General features: G+C 47.7%; 2 protein-coding genes and 1 long non-coding RNA gene across 4 annotated transcripts in view; 1 reads left to right on the top strand and 2 right to left on the bottom strand.

The window, feature by feature from the left end:
* The window catches only part of LOC103469511 (serine/threonine-protein kinase TAO2-like), a 30,035-nt gene extending 26,677 nt beyond the window's left edge, over nucleotides 1-3,358 (bottom strand). The window contains exons 1-2 of the mRNA XM_081610404.1: nucleotides 2,663-3,358; nucleotides 102-241 (exon numbers count right to left, since the gene is read on the bottom strand). Of these exons, the coding sequence (XP_081466530.1) occupies nucleotides 102-233 (132 nt within the window). The 5' untranslated portion in view covers nucleotides 234-241; nucleotides 2,663-3,358. The remainder of the gene's footprint in view (nucleotides 1-101; nucleotides 242-2,662) is intronic.
* Nucleotides 3,359-3,843: 485 nt separating this feature from the next.
* LOC103469489 (heat shock 70 kDa protein 1-like) lies at nucleotides 3,844-6,739 on the bottom strand. The gene is made up of 2 exons (XM_081610413.1): nucleotides 6,619-6,739; nucleotides 3,844-5,916 (listed from the first exon to the last, which is right to left on the bottom strand). The coding sequence occupies exon 2, from the start codon at nucleotides 5,891-5,893 to the stop codon at nucleotides 3,974-3,976; it is 1,920 nt and encodes a 639-aa protein (XP_081466539.1). The 5' UTR covers nucleotides 5,894-5,916; nucleotides 6,619-6,739; the 3' UTR covers nucleotides 3,844-3,973.
* A 61-nt stretch (nucleotides 6,740-6,800) lies between these two features.
* LOC145552659 (uncharacterized) lies at nucleotides 6,801-8,516 on the top strand. 2 transcript variants are annotated; one of them, XR_014088804.1, is made up of 3 exons: nucleotides 6,801-6,915; nucleotides 7,013-7,149; nucleotides 7,399-8,516. It is a non-coding gene; the product is annotated as an uncharacterized LOC145552659 (long non-coding RNA). The 2 variants fall into 2 exon arrangements; XR_014088803.1 differs by having other exon boundaries at nucleotides 7,013-7,071.
* The last annotated feature ends 1,727 nt before the right edge of the window (nucleotides 8,517-10,243 follow it).

A 10,243-nucleotide genomic window follows, 5' to 3' on the forward strand; every position in this document is an offset into this window, starting at 1 on the left:
CTCTGGTCCTGGTTCTACATGGAGTTCTGCGGCGCCGCGTTCAGGAACCGGTCCTGATCGGCCGAACGGTTCTGCTGTCGCTCCAGAACCAGAGTACTCACAAAGTAGACGGCTCCGAAGCTGCCGTGTCCGATCTCCCTCAGGTCGGTGAAGAGCTTCTCCGGATCGTCTCTGCAGAACAGATCGGCCACATCGGGGTCCTTGAGGCTCCCCGCACGCGCACTGGAGGGCATGGCTGCACCTGGGGATGGACGGGGGACAGCAGAGGACATTAGAGGACAGTGGGGACGACGCAGGGACAGCCAGGTGTTGGTGTCCCTGCTTCGTCTCCAGAACTGAAAGTTTTTCTGCCTGGTTGGAATTGAAGCAGGACTGATCAGAATCTGGATCCGGACTGGACCTGGAACCGAGTTTTCATCCCAAACATAAATCAGTTCTTGCAGAGATAAAGACCAGGTTTCCATGACAACAAGGACGGAGACGGTTGATCCTGGACGAGTGGCTGCACGCCCACCGTTCCCTGGAAAACCTCAAAGTCTCGGCAGAACAGCCGAATCGCACTTACCTGACTGTTACATCATCAACGTGAGACTGTTACATCATCAACGTGAGACTGTTACATCATCAACGTGAGACTGTTACATCATCAACGTGAGACTGTTACATCATCAACGTGAGACTGTTACATCATCAACGTGAGACTGTTACATCATCAACGTCAGACTGTTACATCATCAACGTCAGACTGTTACATCATCAACGTGAGACTGTTACATCATCAACGTGAGACTGTTACATCATCAACGTCAGACTGTTACATCATCAACGTGAGAAAAGCGTCAAACTTCAGTAGAAGAAGAAAACAGACGGTAAAAATAAACAATGGCTGAAAATGATTATGAACTGACAGCAGCCTGAGTCAGTGAACGCATCACATCCCAACCCACCAACAGAACCAGGTTAGAACCGGGTCAGAAGCTGCAGCCAATGCTCCACAGAAGGCCGTTGCTGTTAGCTGGGCTTCCTGTTAACCAGCATCTTTAAATCCATCCAGAGACGGCGGCCATCTTTAGTGCCATAAGCGGAGCGCAGCTGTCCCCCAGCAGCGCTCCGTTTAACTTTCTGATAGTTATGATGCGTAGCCATGGCAACAAGGTATCGTCTTTACAACTGAGCCGAGCTGACTGGCATCTCAGAGGCTCAAATAATCCCTGAACTTTGACCCTATGCCCCACAGGAAGTTCTCTTCCCCTACTCCAACCTCTCTCTAATGCACAACAAGAGCAGAGATTAAACAGGAGGAGCAAAAGCAAAGGAGGTGGATTAGCTGATATTCAGTTGTTAGCATGAGACAACATACAAAAACAGTCTTCAGTCAGAGGAACTGTTCAGAGTTGCAGGTAGACTGACTGCTGCTGGACCCACATCGGCTGAAGATGCTCTGAATGGACCGACACGCTGACCCTCTTCTGTTGAACTGGTCTCTCCTCCTCTCTGAGCTCCAGCCCGTCAGCCAATAGGAGCGTAGCTCAGGTAAGCGGTGCAGGTAGACTGCATCCAGTTTCAACGTGACTGTAGGGCTTTAAGCTCTGCAGCCTCCAGTTAAACTGAAGACCTGGTCCCAGTAAGGATGATGGGAACCAGCGGGTCCGACAGCAGCCATGTTAACCCTTCACATCCTGGAGAAACTCGTCTCCTTCACTTCCTGTCTGGGCCGCCGCAGCAGGAAATCCCAAAGAGGAAGCAGCTCCAGAGTGACGGGGAAGCCGGTCACATGTCTGGATCTGAATGATCGCTAACAATAGATTTATCATCTCTACACGTTTGGCTGGCAGACAAGAGGACGGATCCACAGGAGGAGCAGCAGCCATGAACCCAGGCAGCAGCGCTGCAGTCTCCCATCTTGGTTTTGCTCTCCTTTGGCACATCGGGTCACAGCCAACCTCTCTCTAAGACTGTTCAGGAACCAACCTCCGGCTTGACTCCTGAAAACTGAACCGCAGACAGCAGGCCGAGAGTAGAGATGATGTAAAGGACAGCAGCCGCATCCAATGGCCGGGAAAGCTGGTGACGTCTGAGCTGACCGCAGAACAGGACACTGATTTTTAAAAACTACGGATTTTAAGGGATGGGGAAGGAAAAACGCCGTAAATGTTGCTAATAATATGCCGAGAGGACAACATCTAGTTCACAGCCAGGAAGGGTTAAAACAGCACAGCAGCTTCAGCACGAAGCATCTAATAATAATAATAATAATAATAATAAAACCTAAATGCTAAACCTGCAGAACCGGGTCAGCAACAGCAGCTGTGACTCGCTGGAGACCAAAGAAATAAAACTACATAAAAACATCCTGAGCTCAGGAACTAATCATATAAAATCAATAGTTTATTGATATGACCGGGATGTCTGTTTTTAGGAACATCAACATCTGACACTGCTTTTATTCAGAGGATCATAAAAATAAATGTTAAAATGCTACTGATCTTTATGACCCTAATCTCACAGGTTTAGCTGAAGGAACCGTCGAAGTGGCTCAGATTTGGGCTGCTGAGAAACTGGACACCCTGCTGGCCTCACTGGCCCCCAGGTTCGGACCGCATTGGGCCCAGGTTCGGACCGCATTGGACCCAGGTTCGGACCCGGACGTGACCGAACTCACCGCAGCTTCTTGAGGTTCCACTCTGGACCGAAAAACTAACGGTTAGCAGCACAGCTAGCAGCCAGCCTCGATCCTCATATCGCGGGTTTCCCCTCAGCAGAGCTCCTGGTTCATGTCCATCCCGGTTCTTCTGGGTTTTGGGGAGACGCTGCGGTCCCGCCGCGGGCTCTGGGGGTCTGCGGGTCTCTAGCGGTCCGCTCCGGAGCTCCGGTCTGCGCCGCTCCTGAGCTAATAGCTTAGCGCGTTAGCTGGCAGGCTAACGGTACCGTCAGCTGCTCCGCGGGGTGTGGTTGACGTTTCCTTGCAAAGATTCCCGTCCGGACATACTGACCCACCGAACCGGCCTAGAGTGGGCCTAGGACCCGCACCCCATCCTCCATCTGGACCCGTTCCTCCTCCCGTTTTTTGTTCCTGCTAAACACAAGATGGCTCGGGCTGCTGGGGCGGGAGTCCGAGCGGCACCAGCTCCACTTCCGGTGAGACTTCCGCTTCAAAAATAAACGACCTACATAGAGATGAAGATGGTGATTCTGCGAGGCACGCTGCGGGAAATCACGCATTTCCACAGAGCAGCTGTGTGTGACCGCCCGGGAAACTCCGAGTTACGGAAGCATCGGAACATCTGGGATCGATTATTATAATTACCTCACTTCTTCTAAAAAGCATTAGGCTTTAATTTACACCACGATCCACATCTATTTTTTTCTATGAACCTTTTTATAGCTGATGGTCATGAATCTTGAACCGCAGACGGATATTAGGCAGGAGAACCGGGGATCACAGATGAACCGTTTGCTGGGTGAGGGGTTCATCAGGACGCCTCCCTGCTGCTGCGTCATGTCTGATGTAACCAGACATGACCGCCTGGAATGACGGGCATCTTGTTCCTGTTGGAAAACAAAAGTGACACCTGCTGGTGGTTTGGATACTGCTGGATTGTTCTCACTACCCCACAGCTAATCCGGGTCGGGTCGCAGGGCAGCAGCTCTGGCCGGCCAGCGGTCAGCGGCTCCAGGGAACCAACGGCTCTTCCCACTGATCCCCATCCGACTGCTTCACTCTCTGAACCGCTCCAGGGAAACCTGGACATCAATCTAAACTAACACTTAGTGAAACCTGGACATCAATCTAGACTAACACTTAGAAAGCATTCATTTATGGAAGCAAAGAAACCAGACAAATGAAATTCAATCAGTTTATTAACATAAAGCAACAGAAAAAAAGAGCAAAGACCAAAATTATATTCAAGTCTCATGAACAGAACAAGGTAAACAGTTATGACTTTTACAGTATTAAACCTCCAGTGGCCCTTCAGTCCACCTCCTCCACAGTGGGCCCCTGGCTGTGGGCCCCTGCCTGCTCTCTGCAGCTCCCAGTGGGCCTCCCTCCCTGGTACAACCTGCTGATGATGGGGTTGCACACCTTCTCCAGCTCTTTCTGCTGGTGTTGGTACTCGTCTTTCTCAGCCAGCTGGTTGTTCTCCAGCCAGCTGATGGTCTCCTCGCACTTGTCCACCACCTTCTTCTTGTCCTCCTGGCTGATCTTGCCCTTCAAGCTCTCGTCCTCCACGCTGCTCTTCATGGCGAAAGCGTAGGACTCCAGGGAGTTCTTGGCAGCCATCTTGTCCCTCTGCAGCTCGTCCTCGGCTTTGTACTTCTCGGCGTCCCGCACCATCCTCTCGATCTCCTCTTTGCTCAGTCGGCCCTTGTCGTTGGTGATGGTGATCTTGTTCTCTTTGCCGGTGCTTTTGTCCACCGCGGACACGTTCAGGATGCCGTTGGCGTCCACGTCGAAGGTGACCTCGATCTGCGGGACCCCTCGTGGAGCGGGCGGGATTCCCGTCAGCTCAAACCTGCCCAGCAGATTGTTGTCCTTGGTCATGGCTCTCTCCCCTTCGTAGACCTGGATCAGGACCCCGGGCTGGTTGTCGGAGTAGGTGCTGAACACCTGGGTCTGCTTGGTGGGGACGGTGGTGTTGCGTTTGATCAGGGCCGTCATCACTCCTCCGGCCGTCTCGATCCCCAGGGACAGAGGAGCCACGTCCAGCAGCAGCAGGTCCTGGACGTTCGCCGACGTGTCGCCCGTCAGGATGGCGGCCTGGACGGCGGCGCCGTAAGCCACCGCCTCGTCCGGGTTGATGCTCTTGTTCAGCTCCCTGCCGTTGAAGAAGTCCTGCAGCAGCTTCTGGATCTTGGGGATTCGAGTGGAGCCTCCCACCAGGACCACGTCGTGGATCTGGCCCTTGTCCATCTTGGCGTCCCTCAGGGCCTTCTCCACGGGCTCCAAGGTTCCCCTGAACAGGTCGGAGCACAGCTCCTCAAAGCGAGCCCTGGTGATGGAGGTGTACAGGTCCACGCCCTCGAACAGAGAGTCGATCTCGATGCTGGCCTGGGAGCTGGAGGACAGGGTCCTCTTGGCCCTCTCGCAAGCTGTGCGCAGCCTCCTCAAGGCTCTCTTGCTCTGGCTGACGTCCTTCCTGTGTTTCCTCTTGAATTCCTCCACAAAGTGGTTGACCATGCGGTTGTCAAAGTCCTCTCCTCCCAGGTGAGTGTCTCCGGCCGTGGCCTTCACCTCAAAGATGCCGTCCTCGATGGTCAGGACGGACACGTCGAAGGTGCCTCCGCCCAGGTCAAAGATCAGGACGTTTCTCTCTCCCGACTTGCCTTTGTCCAGACCGTACGCGATGGCGGCCGCCGTGGGCTCGTTGATGATCCTCAGGACGTTGAGTCCCGCGATGACGCCTGCGTCTTTGGTGGCCTGTCGCTGGGAGTCGTTGAAGTAGGCGGGGACCGTGACCACGGCGTTGGAGACCTTGTGGCCCAGGTAGGCCTCGGCGATCTCCTTCATCTTCACCAGGACCATGGAGGAGATCTCCTCGGGGAAGAAGGCTCTGTTCTCCCCTTTGTACTCCACCTGAATTTTGGGTCTGCCTCCTTCTGAAAGCACCTTGAAGGGCCAGTGCTTCATGTCGGCCTGCACCACCGGCTCTTCAAACTTTCTGCCGATCAGCCTCTTGGCATCAAACACCGTGTTGCTGGGGTTCAGGGCCACCTGGTTCTTGGCCGCGTCCCCGATCAGCCTCTCGGTGTCGGTGAAGGCTACGTAGCTGGGGGTGGTCCTGTTGCCCTGGTCGTTGGCGATGATTTCCACTTTTCCGTGCTGGAAAACCCCCACGCAGGAGTAGGTGGTGCCCAGGTCGATGCCGATGGCCTCGTTTTTAGCTGCACACATCTTGGCTGGGTTTCCTGTCAGGCCTAAACCAGCAGAGACACACAGGAGGAGGATTATTCCCTCTCAGAAACATATGCTACACTTTAGGTTCTTACTGGACTTTGTAGCAGGTTTTGCTCCAATCCGACTGCTTCTGTAAAGCTGCGTTCAGCGACGTTCAAACATCGTTTGCTCCACTAATCTGTTCGGCATGTTTCTGTCTTTGACTACACTCTACAAAGTGCGTTTCCATTTTGGCTCTGCTCTTTTACACAAAGGTTCTGGTCAGAATTTAGCAGGTTTATTAATGACCATATTTTACAGAATTTTTCCTTATGCTGGGAAAATGTTTTATTTTGTTTCTATAGATTCCATAGAAAGGATGCTAAACATTTCTTTATAATAAACCTGCTAATACTCTTTGCTAAATTTTACATTCATAAATGCAAATTTGCTAATAAAACACTTTGTTTCTCTCTTTTCATTAAAGATATGGAACTATATATCAAATCAATAGCAGAATCTACAAATGAAAAGGCTCTAAGGACAATTTCAACATGTACGTCTTTGCATGTTCTTATCTAATCACCCCTGGCTGTTCTGTTTACTGTTGTGTTGTGTTGTATACTTCACTATGTTAATTTGATGTATACTAATTTAACTTAAATAAAGTTCATTGGAAAAAAAAAAGTGCGTTTCTCTCCCTCTCTCTGCGGGAGCAGAGAAGAAGAAGAGTGAGAACTTACTGCAGTCCAGAGTTTCCTGCGCTGTGATGCTTCTTTCTCCTCTGCTGGATCTTCTGATGCTCTCTAAAGGTCTCTGAGTCTCTAACTGCCCCAGCTTCACCCTCACCGCTATTTATACCCCCTCACTCACTTCTTGTCGCTTCTCCAGCCTTCGGCCAATCACAGAGCGCCTGCGTCATGACGTCACCCGCTAGAAGTTTCTCCCAGCTTCTGGTCGCTCCGAGAAAAAGTCAGAAAGTGACAGAAAAGCCCGATGAATTCACAACATTTCCAGAAGCTCCCAGAGCGGGAATGACGGCGACAATATTAGAGCAAAAATATCAACATGTTGTTTTCATAAAGCGCAGAAATCCTCCTGAAGGCCGAAGGTTGATTCAATCTGTTGATATTTCAGGTTTCAGACTGAAGGAGACTCGGAGGACCTGGAGCCGCTGCAGGACTGGGACTCTCCAGGTTCGGTTCAGCTGGGATCGGATCCGTTTTAACCCTCGTTAGAAATGGGGTCCAACCGAACCCACACACGTAAAACTGGTATCATTTGCCTCAGTCCTCGCGCACAAGGGATGGGGAGAAAGTTGTTATGATTGAAACTTTAACTCAGTTTATATGGGGAGTTTATGGAATATGAAGCATTTCCTGCATGGAGATTCATTATGTTCTCCAGCTTTTAATGAAGCGAAAGAAAATATTTAAACTGAAACAAAAATATATGTAAACATTTCTGAGAAATGAGTAGAATCAGTGAAACTAGAAACCATTTGTTCTACTTCTGTCCACTAGATGGCAGCAAAGGGAATGCAGTTCACCGCCATGGAGGAACTGACGTCATCATCATGACTGTGACGGAGAGTTCAGCCAAGAACTGCAGTCTGATCATTGATCAAACTGATGATTGATCAGCGAGGTCGCCTCATCACCTGGCGAAAAGGAGACGGAGCAGAGCTGCTCTCTCCTTCCTGTCCTCCATGATGTCGCTGTTAAACTTTTACACTTAAACACTTTTAAACTGGTGAACACAGCTGCACCTGGTCTCACCTTTCCGCGATGCGGTCCAGAAGCTGACGTTCAGCCTCTGTTGGTCGGTAGTCTGACCCATAGACATAATATAGAGTAGACCCCGCATTGGCTGCTCCGGAGCAGGAAATACGGCGGCCATCTTGGAGAGGTCGTCCCTCCTACTTTGCTGAACCAAACAGCAGAAGATGCCTCAGCACTGAGGATATTGTTGTTCTGATCGATGGACTATTGATGTGAGGCTCCACAGACAACATTTCACAAGTAAGATGGACATATTATTGTGTATATATTGTGATTAGAATATTACTTTACTGTATTTATGTCCACTGGTGAGATACCAGCTAATATTAGCTACAGTGTTTGGTGTAATACGGGTTCAGCCGCTATGAAGGATAACTGAGATTCTGTAAACCTAAAATAATTAATTATTCTCTAACATTGACATAGATTATCTGACACAAGAGTCTATATTAGAAATGAAACAATAACATATATTATAAAACTTGTGTTATAACATTCACCAGCAAAGTTTACACAGGTGGTAAAGACTATTATTTATATGTAATTCTTTCACTAGTAAGATACATCCTAAATCTTCCGTTTTTGTTTTGAAAGTTTCCTAAAGACACGATGTGAGGAAGAAGAGGGAGAATCTATAAAGAGAGACGGATTCACTGCAGGATGAATCACATCGGAGTTTGGACTCAATCTCAGCTGCTGAATCTCTGAAGATAGAACTAGTTGGCTGGAAAACATAGATATACATATTAACATGTATCCAATATATATTATTCAGTATTAATCATTATTTATTTGTGTTTGTATAGTTATATAAATATGTATTGATCTTACTAAATAATTTATTAAATAAATGATGAACGGCTGTGTGTTTGTAATCTGCTAATCATTCATCAATATCAGAATATTCCATCCCTATTCTACCGTTTTCTCCACTAAGCATATTTAAATATGCTGAACTATGTATTAAAAACATACATAGAAGATTTATTCAGTGGGCACAAAAGGGCATAACAAGTTACTGGAAGATTACAAATAATTACGAATTAAAAAGTTTTATACAACTTCAAAATGACTACAACCTGGAAAAATCTGACTTTTATAGGCACCTCCAACTGAGACACCACTACAATAAGAGTATAAAGCTTTTGGAGGAGGAAGAGACAGGTATAGTTAAAGTCCTATTGGATTCAATGGAAGACCCCCTGAAAAAAACAACATCCAAACTATACTGGTGCCTACAAATGGGACGGAAAGGTGACGCAACATATATTAAGGAAAAATGGGAAAAAGAAGCTAAAATAAAAATAAGTGATGATGCTCGGTTAAATATATGTAACTCTGTGATTCACACATCAAGTTCAGGCCTATGGAAGGAATTTACCTGGAAATGTATGGTACGTTTTTTTATTACACCGAACATTAAAAGTAAACATTGTAACAATGCTGAAAGGGCAAAATGTTGGAGGAACTGTGGGAAAGAGTCTGCGGGACATTTTCATATCTTCTGGGAATGTACAAAGATTACACCCTTTTGTTGGAGGTGATGGGGGAAATCAATGCTAAAATGGACCTGATGCTGTGGTGATCCTGGTGATCCACCCCAGACACTGGGGACGTCGGATAGATATCTGCTCTTGGTACTGTTAGCAGGAGCAAGGAAAGCGATAACCCGCAGGTGGTTGGACCCGGAACCGCCAACCAACTCGGAATGGAGGGAAATAGTCGGGGAAATCCACACAATGGAGAGACTGACTTTCTCAGTAAGACTTGCTACTCACAAATACAACAAATATTGGAAAAAACTGAAACCTCTATAACGACCGACAGCAATTGTTAATAGATGTAATTACTGCTTTTTGTTGATTTCATGACTGCATCTGTCAAATTGAATGCTCTGTGTTTTCTGTTAAAGGGGATCTGAATGTTCCAAGCATGTATGTGTATTAAAAAACCTTAAAAATGATCAAAATAAAGTTTATAAAAAAAAAAAACATACTTCAATAATACAATTGTTTATAAATGTAGCTTTGATAGATGATTGAATATGGTTTCCAGTAACAAAAAGCGTGTTATGATCGATTAAATGCGCTGATACGTCATTGTGCTGCTAAACACACAACGCTGAGTGGAGTGGTGGACCGCTCCAAGATGGCCGCCCGCTCCAAGATGGCCGCCCTAAATCTCGTCAGCGACAATAGGAGAGAGCGGCCATGAGGGTCTATCCTTATATTATGTCTATGAAACTCGGAAGCTCAGGTATCTGACCTTTGACCCACAGCTCGATGTTCATGTGTGACGTCATCAGAAAGCAGTGAGAAAATCTTTTGATGATTTAAAGTTTATTTTGTTACAACAATTAAATGTTAAATGTCTCTAAATGACTGGTGAGTCAGTGAAGAGCAATAATGAGGAACAACCAGCAGAATCATTTACAACCAGGATCACCTGGATCACCTGGATCACCTGGTTTCATTCACTTCAATCTAACTTGTAATTTTCTGCTGCATCTTTATCTGCATATAAAACCAGAAGGTGGCGCTGTGTGCTCTTCATCTGCTTCCTGAACCATCCATCCATTTTCCTGCAC

Source organism: Poecilia reticulata, chromosome 8 (genome assembly GCF_904066995.2).
Source record: "Poecilia reticulata chromosome 8, P_reticulata-male-v2, whole genome shotgun sequence".
NCBI classification, from domain to species: domain Eukaryota; kingdom Metazoa; phylum Chordata; class Actinopteri; order Cyprinodontiformes; family Poeciliidae; genus Poecilia; species Poecilia reticulata.

Excerpts from the sequence above, each read along its gene's own strand:
- LOC103469489 (XM_081610413.1), bottom strand. The coding sequence starts at position 5,893 with ATGTGTGCAGCTAAAAACGAGGCCATCGGCATCGACCTGGGCACCACC.